At 39.9% G+C, this 20,490-nt stretch overlaps 1 protein-coding gene across 15 annotated transcripts in view; it reads left to right on the plus strand.

Moving 5' to 3' along the window:
* Window positions 1–20,490, plus strand: part of APC (APC regulator of WNT signaling pathway) — a 105,636-nt gene that overhangs the window by 20,974 nt on the left and 64,172 nt on the right. For 9 of the 15 annotated variants that reach the window (XM_070412448.1, XM_070412453.1, XM_070412459.1 and 6 more), the window contains exon 2: window positions 16,698–16,850. The exons of the other annotated variants lie outside the window; for them this stretch is intronic. In XM_070412448.1, the coding sequence (XP_070268549.1) occupies window positions 16,716–16,850 (135 nt within the window). In that variant the 5' untranslated portion in view covers window positions 16,698–16,715. The remainder of the gene's footprint in view (window positions 1–16,697; window positions 16,851–20,490) is intronic. 15 annotated transcript variants of the gene reach the window in all.

Consider the following 20,490-nt stretch of genomic DNA (forward strand, 5'->3'; position numbering starts at 1 on the left):
TTTTAAATATTAGACTACTCCTAATTAGGTATGTTGTGACTTTATCCAAGGTCATTTATTATGTATGATGTAAGAAACTTAAATTAGCTACTTTAACTCTATGTAACTATTTTAAATATTGTCTCTTACTACATAACATACAAAATAGTATGTAACAAATTATTTGAAAAGCAATATAAATCATTGTCAAATCATCAAATGAAGAAGAAATATTAACTTGGTTATGGGTTTTTAACTATGATTTAAGAATGCTTTGTAAAATATCTGGTAGTTAAACAAATGGAGAGGCATTAGTTTCTGTAATGACATTCATAGCATCCTTTTTTTAGAGCATCTTATTAATCATGTGCATGCTTATAAACAAAACACTTATTTGAGATTTTTAAAGAATTAAACAAGAAAGAACTAAAATAAGAAAAGTTGATTTTCCCCCTCCCTTTATAGTATGAAGTTACTACTTTATATTTAAGACTGAACTGTTGGCTTTATAGGTCTGAAATTATTCACTGTTAATTGATATGGCTAGAATTGAGTGATTAAAAAATTCAAAAGTTAAAATAGTCATAAGCATGCCTATAAACTGAATCAAAACTATTTATTGATGCTTTCCATACATAAATTGTTTTGTGGGTTTTTAAAATGTTTTTATTGATTTCAGAGCAAGGAAAAGAGAGGGAGAGATAGAAACATCAATGATGAGAATCATCGATCTGCTGCCTCCTATATGTCCCTCTGCTGGGGATCTAGCCCGAAACCCAAGCATGTACTCTGACTTGGAATCAAACTAAGACCTCCTGGTTCATGGGGTTGGCACTCAATCACTGAACCACACTGGTGGGCTGTTTTGTGGATTTTAAAAATTAATTTACCCCTTAAAATTTCTTTTTCAGATTGGACAATATAATATTATTTGTTGGTTAGAGCATTGGCCAGAGGACCAAAGGGTCTTTTCAATTCCCGGTCAGGGGCACATACCTGGGTTGCAGGTTCAATCCCTAGCCCTGGTCAGGGTGAAGGTGGGAGACAACCAATCGAAGTGTCTTTCTCACATTGATGTTTCTCTCTCTCGCTCTCGCTCTCTCGCCACCTCCTCCCTCTCACTCCCTTCCTTCCACTCTCTCTAAAATAAAATAAAAAAATCAATTGAAAATATCCTCAGGCGAGTATTAACAAAAAAAATATAAAGTTTCTATTGATTTTTTTTTAGAGAGAGAGGGAGGGGGAGGAAGAGAGAGAGACAGAAACATCAATATGAGAGAAACATTAGTCAGCTGTTTCCCACAGGCACCCCGACAGAGGATTGAACCCACAACCTGAATATATGCCCTGACTGGGAATCAAATCGGTGACCTTTTGGTACACAGGACAGCCACACTGGCCAGGGCTGTGAAATTTTTTTTAAATATATTTTTATTGATTTTAGAGATGAAGGGAGAGGGAGAGAGAGACAGGAACATCAATGAAGAGAGAGAATCACTGATTGGCTGCCTCCTGCATGCCCCCCACCGGGATCAAACCCACAACTTGGGTATGTGCCCTTGACCAGAATCGAACCTGGGACCCCTATGTCCACAGGCCAACACTCTATCCACTGTGCCAAACCAGCTAGGGCTGTGAATTTCTATTTTATCATTTTTATCTATTTTTACTGTTACTGATTTCACATAATTTAACCAATCTTTTTGTTAAATGTTTTTAATTTTGACCTTCCTCCCCCCCTTCTTTTTTGTATTACAGTCTGAGTGAAACTTGACATAGTACAAAAGATGGCATGGCATAGGGCAATGATGGCGAACCTATGACACGCGTGTCAGTGGTGACACGTGAACTCATTTTTTTGGTTGATTTTTCTTTGTTAAATGGCATTTAAATATATAAAATAAATATCAAAAATATAAATCTTTGTTTTACTATGGTTGCAAATATAAAAAAATTTCTATATGTGACATGGCACCAGAGTTAAGTTAGGGTTTTTCAAAATGCTGACACGCCGAGCTCAAAAGGTTCGCCATCACTGGCATAGGGCATGATGAACTAGAAAAGATGAATGATTCTTGAGAAAAGACATTCACTACATATTTGAGTACCTACTAAATGCCAGAACCATGGAAGTTTCTGGAGAATCTTAGCTAATCTCTAAGAAACTTAAAATAAAACTACATGAAATGTTATTTACTAGCTAAACACTGATTGCTTTGACTATTCCTAGGTTATTTAAAGGTTTATATCATCTAAAATACCTTCTAATTTAAAGGAATGTGGTGGTTTGCTCTTTGGAAACACTGTGCCTCATAAACTCTTCTAGGAATCACAGATAATTCTGTAAAGTAAATTACTTTTGAAGTATATTAAGTGTCTTGAATGTAAAATGAGAACGTTAGTTGAAGTGATTTTTAGATCTTCTAGTTTTAATAGTCAATAATCTGTGGTCCTTGATTTCTCTAGGGTCAACTACTAGAAAGGTACACCAGCTCTTCTTTTGGTACAGGTGGAATGTCATCCATCTATCTATCTATCTATCTATCTATCTATCTATATAAAAGCCTAATATGCAAAGTGTCCCTTCGGGAGTTCGACCGACTGGGCGTTTGATCGCTTGCTATGATGTGTGCTGACCACTAAGGGGCGGTGTGGACCCAAGGAAGGCTCTGGCTGGCAGCCAGGGAAGGGAGGCCTCAGCCGGCTGGCCGGCAAAAGGCCCTGATCAGCCCCAATCACTGGCCAGGCCTAGGGACCCTACCCATGCATGAATTTTGTGCACCAGGACTCAAGTATTTATAATAATAAAAGGGTAATGTGCTAATTAGATCAGACGTCCTTCCAGACAAAGCCGCAGCAGGCAGGGGCCGCAGTAGCAGGCAGGGGTCGGGGCCAAGGCCCTTGCACGAATTTCATGCATCGAACCTCTGGTATTATATAACATAGTAGAGGCCTGGTGCACAATATTCATCCACAGGTAGGGTCCTTTGGCATGGCCTGTGGGGATTGGGCCCAAACCGGCAGTCTCAACACTGCCTGCTGTTCCTGCCTGTCGCTCTCGCTCATCCCGGCACTGCTGCGCCTGCCACGGGCTCGTGCCCAATCAGTCCTGATCAGGAGAGGCTCACGCCACTGCAGCGGAGCTCACCAGCCATGAGCCCTGCATCTGGCACCTGTCCCAAGAGGGGGGCTGGGATGTGATGGGCCCTCCAGGCGGGCAGTGGAATGCCCTTGCCAGCCCGGGATCCGGATCCATCCCGCTGACGTTCATGCTGGTTGCTGGGAACCACCTGGCAGCTGCTTTTATATCGTTTCTTCCTTGTGGAGCGTCTAGGGAGGGGAAGTGGCTGCAGGGCCCAAAACTGACTTCCGGGAGGCCAGCGGCACTGTCAGGATTGTGCCGGTGGTGCCGGTCCGTCAGTGCCTGGCCCATTCTCCAGAGATTGGACTGGCAGGACTACTGAGGGAGTGAGGTGGGCCGCTGGGATGGGCTCGTCAGCTGAGCAGCACTCCCGCTGTGGGAGCGCACTGACTATCAGGGGGCAGCTCCTGAGTTGAGCATCTGCCCCCTGGTGGTCAGTGCGCATCATAGTGACCAGTTGTTTGTCACTTTGGCTTTAATATATATATAGACTAGAGGCCCGGTGTACGAAATTTGTGCACGGAGGGGGGAGTGTCCCTCAGCCCAGCCTACACCCTCTCCAATCTAGGACCCCTTGAGGGATGTCCCTCTCACAATCCAGGACTGCTGGCTCCCAGCCACTCTCCTGCCTGATTGCCCCTAACCGCTTCTGCCTGCCAGCCTGATCACCCCCTAACCACTCCCCTGCTAGCATGATCGACGCCTAACTACTCCCCTGCCGGCCCAATTGCCCCTAACTGCCCTCCCTGCCAGCCTGGTCCCCCCCAACTGCCCTCCCTTGCTGGCCCAGTCACCCCTAACTGCCCTCCCCTGCTGGCCTTGTCGCCCCCAACTGCCCTCCCCTGCAGGCCTGTTTACTCCCAACTGCCCTCCCCTGCAGGCCTGGGTCCCGCCCCCAACTGTCCTCCACTGCAGGCCTGGTCGCCCCCAACTGCTCTCCTCTGCCGGCCCGATCACCCCTAACTGCTCTTCCCTACAGGCCCGATCGCCCCCAGCTGCCCTCCCTTGCAGGCCTAGTCCCTCCCAACTGCCCTCCCCTGAAGACCTGGTCCCCCCCCAATTGCCTTCCCCTGCAGGCCTAGTTGCTCCCAACTGCCCTCCCCTGCAGGCCTGGTTCCTCCCAACTGCCCTCCCCTGCAGGCCTGGTCCCCCCCAACTGCCCTCCCCTGCAGGCCTGGTCGCTCCCAAATGCCCTCCCTGCAGGCCATCTTGTGCCCACATGGGTGCAGCCATCTTGTGTGTTGGAGTGATGGTCAATTTGCATATTACCTCTTTATTATATGGGAATATGTTCTTTTAAAATTGGGGGGTTTTTTTAGCCCTAACTGATAGTAATTGTTTAGAGTGTTGTCTCAAAACATCAAGGTTTCAGGTTTAATCCCCAGTCAGGGCACATACAAGAATCAACCAATGGGGAGAAATCAAGGTGGCGGCATAGGTAAACACCTGAAATTGCTGCCTCGCACAACCACTTCAAAAGTACAACTAAAAGACAAAACGGACATCATCCAGAACCAAAGGAAGGCTGGCTGAGTGGAAATTCTACAACTAAAAGGAAAGAGAAAAGCACACTGAGACTCAGAGGAGGTCTGGAAGTAAAGTGCAAAGGTACAGAGGCGCATGCGGATAGGGCTGGCAACTGAGGACACGGTTGTCTTTTTCAATCGGGAGGGAGTCTCAAGCTCCCGACTGTTCTGAATTCCAGTTCCAGGTGAGTCTCTGGGGTCCCAGACTCATACGGGGAGAAACTGGACTGTCTGGCATCGGGCGGAACTCTAGGGCGGCTTTCTCTCAGAGGTGCTTGCAGCGATTACCGCGGGACACTGAGACCCGGGGCCTAATAGGGCAGGGCTGAGGATCAGCCATAGCTGTTTGCTCCACCCTGTTGATTCCCTTAGACCCCGCCCCACCCAAGCTGCACACAGAGGCTTTTGCATATGAATGGCCTGGCCCTTTGCAATCTGAAATTACCTAATAAACTGCAGCTGGGTCAGAGAGACCCAGAACATCCAAAAGAAGGCCCAAGGCCCCACAGCAGCTTGCATTGCTTCACAGCTGGGCCTCATCTGGGCATCTCCAAACCTCAAACAAAAAAGAGGAATCTGCAGATCTCTCCATAGCTCCTGCTGGGTAGCCTCAGGCAGAGGCTAAATTAGCACCTCCTTAGAGATCCAAGAGCCAGTGTACCCAGTGGTCAGAGTGGGACCACCCAGATTGGCAGACTCGGTGAGCACCAAAGCCCCACTGAAGCAAGTCTTGCCCCAGAAGGGTGTCTCCAGCACAGAAGTTCTCCCACCCTAGACACAGCTGATTCTCACAGCCAATTGGCCTGGAGGTCATTTCCTGCCAGTGATACCTACAACAATCAAGGCTTAACTACAACAAGACTGTGCACACAGCCCACAAAGGGGTGCACCAAGAGTGTCCACCTCAGGTAATTGGGGAGGCTGAGCCACTGGGCCCTATAGGACACCTAGCACAGAAAGCCACTCTATCAACACAGGGAAGCAGCCAAAATGCGGAGACAAAGAAACAGGTCACAAATGACAGAAATGGAGGAAAGCAAACTACTGGATATAGAGTTCAAAACCACGGTTATAAGGTTTTTCAAGAATTTTCTAGAAACCACCGATAAATTTAGTGAGACCCTCAATAAATCCAGTGAGACCCTCGAGGATATGAAAAAGGACCAACTAGAAATTAAGCATACACTGACTGAAATAAAGAATATTATACAGAGATCCAACAGCAGACTAGAGGATCGCCAGAATCAAGTCAAAGATTTGAAATACGAAGAAGCAAAAAACACCCAACCGGAAAAGAAAAAAGAATCCAAAAATATGAAGATAGTGTAAGGAGCCTCTGGGACAACTTCAAGCGTCCAACATCCGAATTATGGGAGTTCCAGAAGAAGAGAGAGAGCAAGATATTGAAATCCTATTTGAAGAAATAATGACAGAAAACTTACCCTACCTGGTGAAAGAAATAGACTTACAAGTCCAGGAAGCGCAGAGAACCCCAAACAAAAGGAATCCAAAGAGGACCACACCAAGACACATCATAATTAAAATGCCAAGAGCAAAAGACAAAGAGAGAATCTTAAAAGCAGCAAGAGAAAAACAGTCAGTTACCTACAAGGGAGTACCCATACTACTGTCAGCTGATTTCTCAACAGAAACTTTGCAGGCCAGAAGGGAGTGGCAAGAAATATTCAAAGTGATGAATACCAAGAACCTACAACCAAGATTACTTTATCCAGCAAAGCTATCATTCAGAATTGAAGGTCAGATAAAGAGCTTCACAGATAAGGAAAAGCTAAAGGAGTTCATCACCACCAAACCAGCATTATATGAAATGCTGAAAGGTATCCTTTAAGAAGAGGAAGAAGAAGAAAAAGGTAGAGATACAAATTATGAACAACAAATACACATCTATCAACAAGTGAATCTAAAAATCAAGTGAATAAATAATCTGATGAACAGAAAAAAAACTCAACCAATGATTGCATAAATAAGTGGAACAACAAATTGATATCTCTCTCAAATCAATAAATAATCAAAATTTTAATTGTTTTTTGTAAATCAAATAGTGACATAATCAGTCTTTATAAAGTAAGTATTCTCCCCTTTATTTCCATACCCTCTCCTATTTCCCTTACAAGCACTCATTCAAATGTCTTCTTAAATATGCATTCTTGTGAAATATTTGGTATCATTTTGTATGGTTGGTTTTTTTACGGTTAATGAGTTTTCTATTGTAAAATGTACATCATAAAATTTACCATCTTGACCATTAAAATACATATATATACATATATATTATGTCATTAATACATTCATAGTGTTGTGAATGTACCACCATTCATCCCTCGAACTTTTTCATCTTCCCCAACTGAAACTCTGTACCCGTTAAACAATAACTCCCTATATTTCCCTCCCTCTAGACCAGCGGTTCTCAACCTGTGGGTCGCGACCCCTTTGGGGGTCAAACGACCTTTTCACAGGGGTCGCCTAAGACCATCAGAAAACATATATAATTACATATTGTTTTTGTGATTAATCACTATGCTTTAATTATGTTAATTTGTAACAACGAAAACATATCCTGCCTATCAGATATTTACATTACAATTCATAACAGTAGCAAAATTACAGTTATGAAGTAGCAACAAAAATAATTTTATGGTTGGAGGTCACCACAACATGAGGAACTGTATTAAAGGGTCGCGGCATTAGGAAGGTTGAGAACCACTGCTCTAGACCCTGACAAAAACCCTTCTACTTTCTGTCTAGGAATTTGACTTCCCTAAGAACCTCATATAAGAGGAATAATACAATATTTCCCTTTTTATGTCTGGCTAATTTCATTTGGAATAATATCTTCAGTTCATCCATGTTAGAGTATGTATCAGAATTTCCTTCCTTTGTAAGGCTGAATAACATTCCATTGTATATGTATATACTGCATTTGTTTATCTGTTCATGTGTCGATAGACCTTGGGTTATTTCTGCCTTTTGACTATTGTGAATACCTTTGCTGTGAAAATACTGTTTGAGTCCCTGCTTTCACTTCTTAGGGATATGCACCCAAATTTATATCTTTAATTTACATAATTTTTGACCATTTTAAACTCAGTAGTTTTTAAGATCGCTTTTACTTTATGTGGTGCTGACTCTGCTGTATAGTGTTCTGTAGTATCTGTCACTATTCTGGCTCAGAATCTCTCATGAAGTTTCTGTCAGCCAGGGCCACAGTCATTTGAAGGCTCGACTAGACTGGAGGATCCATTTCCAAGATAGCTCACTTACCTAGTCTGTTTCTCCTGGTCATTGGTAAGAGGCTTCAGTTTCTTAACATGAGCCTCTCCACCTGGCTGCTTGAATGTCTTACTGACATGGCAGTTGGCTTCCTCCAATGATCATAGCAAGAAAGAGCAAGAAGGAAGCCACTTATGACATAGTCTCAGAGGTAACACATCATCACTTCTATCATATTCTCTTTATTAGAAGTAACTAAATCCAGCAACACAAGAGGAATAAATTAAGCTCCACCTTTTGAAAGTGTAGAGTCAAAGAAATTGTGAATATATTTTAAGATTACTCCATGGGCCAATGAGAAGATTGCACTGGAATTTATCCCTAGCAGAGAGATCACTGGATCATAGGGCATTTTTTCCTATAGCTGTTGTAAATAATTATCACAAACTTAGTGATTTAAAACAACACAAATCAGAAGTCTGAAATGGCTTTCACCGGACCAAAATCACAATAGCAGCAATGTTGTACTTCCTCCAGAGGATATAGGGGAGAAATCTGTTTTCTCACTGTTTTTCCAACTTCTAGTGGCCACCTGCACTCTGGCTCGTGGCCCCTTCCTCCATCTTCCATGCCAGCAGCATACTAAATCTCTCCCTGACTCTGACCCTCTGCTTCTTTTGTCACATATTCTCTGATTCTGGCCCTCCTGCCTTTGCTTATTACAATCCTTAATGAGCAAAAGCATGCCTACATCATTCTTTTTCACAATACCTTTGGTTGTTAAATGAAGGTGGAGCTTAATTTATCTCCTCTTGTGTTGCTGGATTTAGTTCTAATAAAGAGACTTGTGATTGCATTCGATCCACCCATATAATTAAGGAAAATCTCCCCATATCAGGATCCTTAATTTAATCACATCTGTAAAATTTCTTTAGCCATATAAGGTAACACATTCAGGGATTAGGAAGTGGACATTTTTGCAGGGCCATTATTCGTTCTCTCTACTAAAGGCATGCACATACAGTTTTTAATTTGTTTTAAGCTGAAGTTTTGGGTTTTCTTGTTACTTACACTTTGTGAATGAATGTTACTGTTGAGTAGATACAGACTTTCATATACCAGATTTGTTTAAACAGTAATCTATAATAATAAAAGCGTAATATGCTAATTAGACCAGACAGCCAAACGACCTTCCTGACAAAACCGCAGTGTTGGGGGCCGAGGCAGAGGTGGTTAGGGGCAATCAGGCAGGCAGGTGAGCAGTTAGGGGCGATTAGGCAAGCAGGGAGTGGTTAGAGGCGATCAGGCAGGCAGAGTGGTTAGGGGCAATCAGGCAGGCAGGCGAGCGGTTAGGAACCAGCAGTCCCAGATTGCGAGAGGGATATCCAACCTAAATGGTTAGTTGGACATCCCCGAGGGGTCCTGGATTGTGAGAGGGTACAGGCCGGGCTGAGGGAACACCCTCCCCCCCCCCCCCCCCCCAAGCACAATTTTTGTGCACTGGGCCTCTAGTATAATATATAATGGTCACTTTAGCTGATTCCCCTCTGTTAGTTTTGTAGGGCTGTTGTGACAAAAGTACCACAGACGAGTGGCTTAAAACTATCGAAATCTATTCTTTCATAGTTCTGGAGGCTAAATGTCTGAAATCAAAGTGTTAACAAAGTTGGTTCCTTCTGGGGATGCTAAGGAATCGAGATTCTTTTCCATGCCTCTCTCCCTAACTTCGGGTGGTTGCTGGCAATTTTTGACATTCCTTGGCTTGCAACTGCCTCACTCCAATTTCTGCCTCCATTGATACATGATGTTTTTCTGATGTCTCTGTGTCTTGTTTCTTTACATGGTCTTCTTAAAGAATACCGATCATTGCATTTCGGGCCTAATCCAGTAAGACCTCATCTTAATCTGATGATTATATCTACAAAGACCTTCTTTCCAAAAAAGGTCAAATTCACAGGTACCAGGGTTTACCTACCTGTGATTCAGCATATCTCTTTGGGGTACACAATTCAACCCAAAAAACCTCTTTATATTATTTGCATGGTGTCTTATGAATAATAAGTTTTCAAATATTTGTTGATTTGAATTATATAGACATAGAGAGAAATCCATCATCTTATTTTTTTAATGGGAAAGTCATCTTGGACATACTCTGAATTTGTGCACTCTCTTTCTGCTCTTTGCCCTCTCTGATTGATAAAGCACTCTTCCTGTTTATTCTTGCATGTATTTATCTTTTTGTGGCTGTCACTAAGTAAAACTTTAATGGGAATTACAGATGCTAAATTTTAGATATAAGCCTTGTTTTAAAGCTGGGAAAACAAAACACACCAAAGTAAAATGGAATAATTAGAGGGTGGTTAATTTTAAAAAACACACAATGGAAATAAAGGATATGATTAGTAAAGATAAATGCAGAAGTGAAAAAAGATGGAAAACAAAGTAGTGGAAAAGATATGTACACTATAAGTTTTTTGTTTTTTGTAAAGACCAATAAATAGATGAAACCCTATAAAACCTGATTAAGGAAACAAAAGACAAAACAAAAAATGCATGAATGGGAAAGGAGACAAATTTTAAAATAAGAGAACATATCTAACTCTGTTGTAATAAACTTGAAAAGCTAGAGGGAATGAATAATTTCTTGGTGAACTATTAATGTGCCATGTTGATACAAGAAGATTAAGAAAATACATCTAAACCACATAGAAATTTTAAAACACTTAAAAGCCTTTTTGCTAAAAGTATACCTTCTGATCTCAATTCTAGCTGATTTTCAAAGAATAGATAAGTTATTCAGACTATTCTAAACCATATAAGATTATGATGAGAAACCTACCAATTCATTTTATAAACTTAGTGTAAACTTAATTCAAAACCTTATTTTAAATCTAAATAAATATATATATTGGTTTCTCATAAAAATTCCACATGAAATATTGAAAAATGAACAAAAGTAAAATAAAACATGAACAACGTATGGTTTATTGCAGGAATGGAGACAAAGTCAAATTGAGAAAATCTTATAATTGACAGCATCAACAAATTAAAAGAAAAAACTGTATGATTATATGCTATATCAGAAGGTATCTTGGGGGGAAAAAAGGCATTTAAAAGCCACTCCCAATAAATTTAAAATAAAAGGAAAATACCTAAACATGTTAAAAAATAGTTACTGAAATCTATTACATAGTGAAATACTAAGCTATTCCTATTAAAGTCAGGAATAAGATCACTATTGTTCAAAATTATTTTGAAGTTTTAAGCTAACAATAAGACAAGAAAAATAAATGAAGTATAAATAATTGGGAAAGAAGAGACAAAATTATCTTACAGATTAATGTGAAAAATAGTGCTGATGTACTAGTAATTGTTTATCCATGTGGAAGACAATAAAATTAGCTATACTTGTACCATATACAAAAATTAAAAATCCATGTGAATTAAATATTTTAATGTATAAACAATTTCTGATGCATGCTAATTAGTCACTCACATTTACCACCTCTTTCTCCTAAGACCCCATCAAAGTGATTGTAAAAAAATTTTTTTTAAAGATAATGTATATACAATGTCATAGAGTGAGAAGAAGCCAAATCAAGATTGCAACAGATTTCTGGAAGATGGGGAAATAGTGGAAATTAAAAATTATTGTTGAAAAATAATCAAGGACCTTAAAACTTCCTATCATTTAAAAGTAAAATACTAGCCCTGGCTGAATAGCTTGATTCGTTGGAGTGTTGTCTCTGCCAGTGGTTCTCAACCTTCCTAATGCCGCGACCCTTTAATACAGTTCCTCATGTTGTGGTGACCCCCAGCCATAAAATTATTTTCGTTGCTACTTCATAACTGTAATTTTGCTACTGTTATGAATCGTAATGTAAATATCTGATATGCAGGATGTATTTTCATTGTTCGCGACCCACAGGTTGAGAACCGCAAAGGTTGCAGGCTTGATTCCCAGTCAGGGTACATACCCCCCCCCCCCCCCCCCCCCCCCACACACACACACACATTATTTTCTGTATTTTTATTCTTTGGAAAGTTTGAATAAAGTTGGTATGATTTGTTTATTAAATTTTGGTAGAAGGTGTCTAAAACCATTTTTATATAGTGGAGTTTTGTTTGTATGTTTATTGGTGTTGGGAGGAGGAGAGGAAAAATACTGCTACAATTTTTCAAAAGTTACAGAACTATTAAGGTTTTCTGTTTCTTCTTGAATCAATTTCCCCCCTCCACCTCCCACCTTAGAATTATGTTCACTTTATATGTTTGGGTTCTTCTCTCTAATCATAGGTAGTGTTTTCAAAGAGCCAACTTTTTGGTTGAATCTTCAACCTCTACAAAAGGGTATACAATAAAAAGGAAGGCTTCTTCTCAGCAGACCTCAGACCTGTTTTCTAGAGGCAATGACTATTGGTTTTTTATCCTTTCAATGACACTTTATTTTTCTTTTTAAATATATTTTATTGATTTTTTTACAGAGAGGAAGGGAGAGAGATAGAGAGTTAGAAACATCGATGAGAGAGAAACATCGATCACCTGCCTCCTGCACATCTCCTACTGGGGATATGCCCGCAACCCAGGTACATGCCCTTGACCGGAATCGAACCTGGGACCTTTCAGTCCGCAGGCCGACACTCTATCCACTGAGCCAAACCGGTTTCGGCTCAATGACACTAAATCTATACAATCCTTTTATTTTTACTAGAACAGGACAGACCATATGAAACATAGTGATCAGCATACTTCTTTTTTTATTTTACTTTTTTGTTGTTCTTTTACATTAACATCATTCTTTTGAGTGCCAGTACAGTATTCCACTGCATGGTTGCTTCCTACTTATTTAAAAGTAGTTATGTTTTTACACCAATAAAAACTTTCCCATTTGTTTGAAGTACCCATTCTATTACCCAGTCTAGTAACGGACATCACTTCAGAGAACTCCAGTTGGCCCTCAGTATGCCTTATACTCATTAACAAATCAATTAATGTTTCTTGCTCCATAGCATCCTCCTTGGAAGAGGGTGTAGTTAATTTAATTAATCTTTAATTTAAAGACAAAACTATTTCAATAATTTAGATGTCATATAATGTTTTTAAATCTCTGGGGGGGTTTTGCAATTTATCCTAGTCTGAGGAATAGATGTAGTTTTCTCTTCTTCCTCATGGCTTCCCTGTTTCCCAATGCCACTTATTTAAAGTCTGTCTTTTCACATGTTGTGATGCTACATTTTCATCCTTACCAAATTTACAGATATTTACTTCTGGATTTTTTAAATTGTATTTTAATGGTAGATCTACTCATATGCCAATATCAGAGCTTTTTAAAAACTTTTTCTTTTTAAGTAACTTTGGATTTACAAGAGTTGGAAAACAGTAGAGAGTTCCTAGATGCCCTTCACTCCGATTCCCCTAATGTTAACATCTTACATAATCGTAGTATAAGTATTAAAACTCCAAAGTTAACTTATTAGTAAAATATAGTTAACTATATACTGTTTTACTTATAAAGACTTTGTATGGTATTTTAAAATATGGTAGGTATATTCCTCCTACTCTCCTATTTTTGCTTGTTAGGTTTTTTTTAATATCTAGCTGCAGAAAACAAACAAATTTTATATCTTGTTTTTATTGGGACTGTAAAATTTATAAATTAACTTAGGGAGAAATGGCACCTTATATTAGTGAACCTTCATAAACAAGAACAAGGTATGTCTTTCTTTTTGTTGAAGTCTACCTTAGTATCATTCAGAAGTGTTTTACAGTTTTCCTCATACATTTTGGATACTGTTCAATTTATGCCTAAGTATTTTATTATTTTTTAAATTGTAAATGTGATCTTTCCTCCCATTTCATTGTCTGTCTGATTTCTCTTCGTATATATAAAGGAAACATTTTTTTATATTTTGTACTATAGCACATTACTAAATTATCTTATAGCAATATTTAGTTGGTTCTTTTGGATATTCCAAATATATAATTATATCATCTGCCAATAGTATTCCTTTCTAATTTTATTCTTTGTGTTGACTAGAAATAGTCTTTTGTGATTGATTCTTTTGGTTTCTTCTCTTTCTGTTAGTATTTTTCTCTAAAAATACTATCTAAAAATACTGACAATTACATTTTTTTCATTCCTTAAGACAAAACAGTAAAAGCTTTCTTCTTCCTTACCCTAGCATCTTTACTATAGAAAAAAAAAATTGGGATATTTGTATACTGTCACCAAAGCGAAAGATTCAGATGTTTTCCCATTTTATAAGTTTTGATTTTTTAAAATGTTGTTGAGTTACTTGCATTTAAAATGTATTTGGTATGAAATTCTTGTGATTGTATAAAAGGTATTCCAAAATGAAGTTATGCTTGATTTCTCAAATTTTGCATAAAGCAATTTTGACTTAGGGAGGGATGGCTGCAATATCCTAAAAAAATATAAGTTAGAATATTATTCCATGAAACATCTTGTTTTTCTGATAAAATTATATGAAACATTTTCTTTCTAGAACAGAAGTGACTTTAATGATTGCCATTCTGGAGAGAAAAACAAAGATGATAGATAGAATATTCTAATTGTCCATCTGAAGGGTTGAATGTTTTCCCCTCTATTAAAGAGTACTTTTAAGTTTCTGCTCCTCTGGCTCTTTTTGTGATTGTGTAAGGTAATATCCTCTATATTTTAGCATGCCTATCTGTACCCATCTCTGTGTTACTTACTTTTCTTCTTAATTTGTTTTATTATATTAGTGCAAAATCACCTGTTAAAATTTTACTTGAAATAAAGAATTTTAGGGCTTATATTATTAAATCTGTCAGATTTCCACATTTGTCACATGCTTTTAATGTGCTACATATTTCCAGACCTGCTTATTAATGGTAAAATTTTCTCCTTCATTTTTGTGACATCTCCTCTATCCTTTTCAATTACTTCTTTACCTCTTGTCCATTGCTTGGAGGGACAGGGTCTTATAATAGTAGATCAACATTGAGTCTTAATCAGGAAGTTATGTTACATGTCTGTTTTCGTAATATAACTTGTATTTACATAACACTTTTACTTTTCATTCTGCTTTTGTTACTTAATTCTAACGGTATCCCTGTAAATTATATTAGAGCAGGTAGTAAATGTCCATTTTACAGTTGGTAAAATGAATTAAAATGAAGGGGCAAAGGTTAAACCACAACTAAGCCTGAAATTAAGACCCAAGTCTCCAAATAAAAGTCTGATGCACATTCTTTTCAATCATAAAGACTTTTGTGAGTGATCCCTACCTCCTAGGACTTCCTTTCGTCCTCAGGTGTCAATAGGTTGTACCAAGTTTATCAGAGATTCTAGCCTTTGGAGAACTGATTAGACCTGTGTCCCTTGACTTCCCTTGATAGGAGCCTTCTGGTTGGTGAACTCCAATATTGTCATATATAGCCAGTGTTATAACCTGTCTGCCTTAGTTTGTATAGTGGATTTTATTGCAGAAACATTTTTTTATGTCAAGATCTTTAAGTATTGCTTAAGTACAAATTTTGCAATACTTTTGAACTCTTAAAGAATTATGATTGCCCTAGCCGGGTGCTTCAGTGGTTTGGAGCATCATCCCGTACACCAAAAGGTTATGGGTCCAATCCCTGGTCGGAAATCTCTTGCCTTCCTTTCCCTCCCTTCCCCTCCCCTTCTCTCCCTTGCCCTCCTTTTCTTCTCTCCTTCTCTCCTCTCCTTCTCTCTCTCCCCTCTCTCCTTCCCTCCCTCCCTGACCTCCCCATCCCACGCTTCCTTTCTCTAAAAAAAAAAAATCAAAATAACATAAAATCTTGGGTGAGGATTTTTTAAAAAAAACAACTGTGGTAGGCAGATTTTGTTTATTCCAAAGTGAGCTTGGAATTAAACTGAAAAGAGAACCTGGGTCTTCCTAACTCGGTTAGTCTTCATTTAACTCCTTGCTTTCTAATATTCTTCATGGTAAGAACCTCTTATTACCTGGCTGTCTTCTATATATTTTCTTTTCTCCCCTCTTCTTTTTACAGTCATATGATTAACTTCCAGACTCTGTTTAATTTCTCTTTAACAAGCTATACTCCTAAAATCATTCATTTTCTTTAAGTGTCTTTTGGCCTCAATCTGAGCATAGTAGGTTCCAATACCACATATACCATAGCTTGGCCTATTATATTCATCCTTTTGAGTAATTATAATAACTCAATACTAGTCATTCTTATTTGTCAATCTTTTATAAAAAAGATTTGAAGTCTCAGTCTAACGCTCTCCTTTGTGTTCACTTTGTTAAATGACTGCCTTTTAATGAGGCCTTCTTGAAACTTCAGACCTACTTCTCCATGCATGGTGTTTAAGACTAGCCTTAGTGATGGGATGCACTAGCTAATCTCATTAATCCATTCTGACTCTAAAAATCTGTGACTATCGGACAAAATTCAGAAATAAGTTAGTATTGCTAATATAAGTAAATTTCTTATCAGTAATTACATTTCCTAAGTGTTTTGCCTGTTACGCCAGGTATAATATCTGTAAAACCTTGAAAAAATTCTAACCTAATAAAAATTTCATCTACTCTGAAAAGTCAAATGTATTCAGACACTACACAAGTTCTCTTCTAATTTAATCCTGTTTGTCTTCAACTAAGACTCCATTGTTTCATCCTCTTAGATGCTACTACTTGAACAATATTATTTTGAGACCTAAACTAACATATTAACACAATTCTTCTTATTAAATGTCTCAAGAGTTTTGTTTCTTTATTCCTTTCTTTGTAAACAAGCAGCCACTATATTTTTAGTAGTGAATTTCAAAATCCTTTTTAACCTTATAGGTCCAAGGGTAGCCAAGGATGGCTGCAGCTTCATATGATCAGTTGTTAAAGCAAGTTGAGGCACTGAAGATGGAGAACTCAAATCTTCGGCAAGAGCTAGAAGATAATTCCAATCATCTTACAAAACTGGAAACTGAGGCATCTAATATGAAGGTATTAAGATTGTGACTTTTAATTGTAGTTTATCCATTTTTATTTAGTATTCCCTCTTGTAAACTTGGGTTAGATACTTCACTTACTTAAAAGTATATTTTAAGTTAAGTGGTAATATGTAAACTCTTTTTCTTACAAATGTTAACATTTATACTTGGAAATAAAATGTATTGAATTCATCCAGTGAGTCATAAAGAAATAAGTATAAAATCTCAGTAACTAGTTAGTTTTTAAGTTATTTTTAAGCTTAAGTATCACTCTACTGAGACTGGGTGTTCTATGTAATTCATAGGAACTAGCTTCACAACTTGAGAATATATCTCAATTATTAAATACTAGAGGCCCGGTGCACCAATTCATGCATCAGTGGGATCCCTCAGCCTGGACTGCAGGATCAGGCAGAAACAGGCTCTCTGACATCCCCCAAGGGGTCCTGGATTGCGAGAGGGTGCAAGCCAGGCCGAGGGACCCCACCAGTGCACGATCAGGGCCAGGGAGAGACGCGGGAGGTTGGCTAGCCAGGGAGGGACTGCAGGAGGGCTCCAGGGCGTGTCCAGCGCATCTCGCTCAGTCTCGATCGGCCGGACCCCAGCAGCAAGTTAACCTACCGGTCTGAGCATCTGCCCCTATGGTGGTCAGTGCACATCATAGTGAGCGGTTGAGCGACCTTAGCATATCATTAGCATATTACGCTTTGATTGGTTCAACGGTCGACCAGACACTTAGCATATTAGGCTTTTATTATATAGGACTAGAGACCCGGTACACAAACATTTGTGCACTCGGGGGGGGGGGGGGGGGAAGGGGTCCCTCAGCCCAGCCTGTGCCCTCTTGCAGTCTGGGACCCCTCGGGAGATAACGACCTGCTGGCTTAGGCCCGCTCCTGGGTGGCAGAGGGCAGGCCCAATCTCTAGGTGCAGCCCCTGGTCGGGCTTAGAGCAGGGCCGATTGGGGAGTTGGGACGCCGCCCCCTGTCATGCACAGAGCAGGGCAGATCGGGAGGTTGCGATGCCACCCCTAGTCACGCTCAGGGTAGGGCCCCCTGTCATACTCAAGGCAAGGTCGATAGGGAGTTGCGGCGCCACCCCCTGTCACGCACAGAGCAGGGCCCATCAGGGGGGTTGGGGCACCGCACCCTGTCACACACAGAGCAGGGCCGATCAGGGGGTTGGGGCGCCGCACCCTGTCACACACAGAGCCGCAGGGCGATCAGGGGGTTGGGGAGCTCCCCTCATCAGGCACAGAGCAGGGCTGATCAGGGGGTTGGGGCACCTTCCCTTGTCACGAACAGAGCAGGGCGGGTAGGGAGGTTGTGGCCCCGCCCCCTGTCACACATACAGCCGCAGGGCGATCAGGGGGTTTGGGCGCTGCCCCCTGTCACGCTGATCCCGGTGCTGGGAGGCCTCGTGGCTCCGCTGATCCCGGTGCTGGGAGGCATATTACTCTTTTACTATATAGGATAGAGGCCTGGTGCACGGGTGGGGGCCGGCTGGTTTGCCCTGAAGGGTGTCCTGGATCAGGGTGGGGGTCCCCACTGGGGTGCCTGGCCAGCCTGGATGAGGGGATGATGGCTGTTTGCATCTGGTCACACCCCCTTCAGGGTGGGGGTCCCTACTGGGGTGCCTGGCCAGTCTGGATGAGGGGCTGAGGGCCGTTTTCAGGCTGGCGGGTGACTGAAGCTTCCAACCGCTCCTTTTTTTCTTTTTTTTCTATTCTGGGCCAGCTTTAGCTCTGAGGCTTGGCTCCAGCTATGAGACCTCCGCTGCTGAAAGCAGGTTTCTAGCCTTTGTTTACCTTCTGTATTTGATACAATGTTGCGGTCCGGCTGGCTGAAGCGTGGCTGACTGAAAGGAGGTTTGTGGGGTTTGGTTTAGCTTCTATATTTGTTACAATGTTTCTTAGAGAGCAGCTGAGAGGCCGGCAAGGCAGGTGGGGAACCTGGCTTCCTCCGTCACTGGAGCAAGCAAGCCTCCCTGTTCGCTTCAAGCTGCCTGGCTGCTGGCCGCCATCTTGGCTGGCAGTTAATTTGCATATCTCAGTGATTAGCCAATGGGAAGGGTAGCGGCCGTATGGCTAATTACCATGTTTCTCTTTTATTAGATAGGATAGCTTTCCTCCCCAACTCTCTCAGATCTTGTTGCCACTTAAATGTGGCGTTGATAGATTATCAAGAAAATCATGGTGCCTTAATGGAAGAGTCCTGAATGAAAGTCAGTACCTGGTCCTATTCCTGGTGTTGTCACAAGCTAAATTGCATCACCTTTGGGTCCTCTTCTGGACTTAATTTTAAGTTGCCAAAGGAAAATACAGACATTGCACTAGCCTCCCTAGAGGATTTCCATGATACCTTCAAACCCTAGAATTGGTTGGCCAAATAACATTGATAAGCTTTGTAACTTCTAAGAAGAGATATAAAATACTCAGTCTGCAATGGGGAAAATATGTTCTAATTTCAAACTAATCTATGTTAAGACTTATCGCTGTTTTAATTTTTAATTACTAAGGTAGATTTACTTCTCACTGAATTTAATAACTATAGAATTGGAACTCATCTATAAAACTGTTACCTCCTTCAAAAATTTTTCCTGTTTTATGTTCTTTCTGCCTCTCGGCTATTTTAACATCTGGGTTCTTGACACTATTCTCCTGTGTGTTCACTACTCCTTTTTCTGATTCATTGTCTATTCTTTTCTGAGTCCTTTTTCTGTGCATTTTGAGGTCTTCCTTATTCTTCAAGCTTCTATATATCACTGAACTATTGTTGCTCCTCTTTTATCCTTTATATTCAATATTATAACAGTTCAGTCTTTTTACTCATATGTACTTTTCTACTTATCTGTCTGTGTATAAATCTTTTCTGCTTTAATTGCTTATTTCTGTTCTAAAAACTTTCCCTAGCAACGATACATCTCCAAGATATCTACCTCAAATCCTTTTGGAAATAAGGTAGACTATAAACAAACATATTTTCTTACCACAAACTATGGGTGTCCTTACAAACAGCCAAATTAGTTATCTAATAGGTTAAAAAAGAATAGTTTCTTATTTTAACACTGATCAATACAATGTATCTAAAATTTTTTTTACATGATATGACAAAAGTTTTAAAGATATAAAATTTAAAATTCCCAACAGGACTACTCTTTCATCTACTTTGGAGGTATATTTTGCAGAGAACTCCTGACTGGCCTTATTTGAATGTCTGTTTTCTAGTGGATAGCTCTGAGATGACTTTTAAGTTTTTGTTTAACTACTTGAACAAATTCAGAATTCATTTTTAGGAGACATTTTACACTACCCTTAGATCCATCTCCACGTGAAGTGGAATGTCAGAGTAAATGACAAATCAGACCCTTAAATTTCTACAATGGAATATCAGGTTGACAACTTACCCGGTGATATACATCATGAATATTGGCATTTAAGATATATCTGAATTCAACCATGAATTGATAATTACTCAACATGTGCATCTACAAGACATTCTTGCTAATCTATCCACATATGTCTTTAGGATTGGGCATATGGTATCATAGCAGTTACAACCTTATAAGGAAATTATTTACATTTCTTTTCCTTAAGAAACTTTCAGCTATTTTTTTTTTTAATATATTTTATTGATTTTTTACAGAGAGGAAGG

This window comes from Myotis yumanensis, unplaced genomic scaffold (assembly GCF_028538775.1).
Source record: "Myotis yumanensis isolate MYYU_CA2020_CCGP unplaced genomic scaffold, mMyoYum1.0.hap1 SCAF_4, whole genome shotgun sequence".
In the NCBI taxonomy this organism is placed as follows: domain Eukaryota; kingdom Metazoa; phylum Chordata; class Mammalia; order Chiroptera; family Vespertilionidae; genus Myotis; species Myotis yumanensis.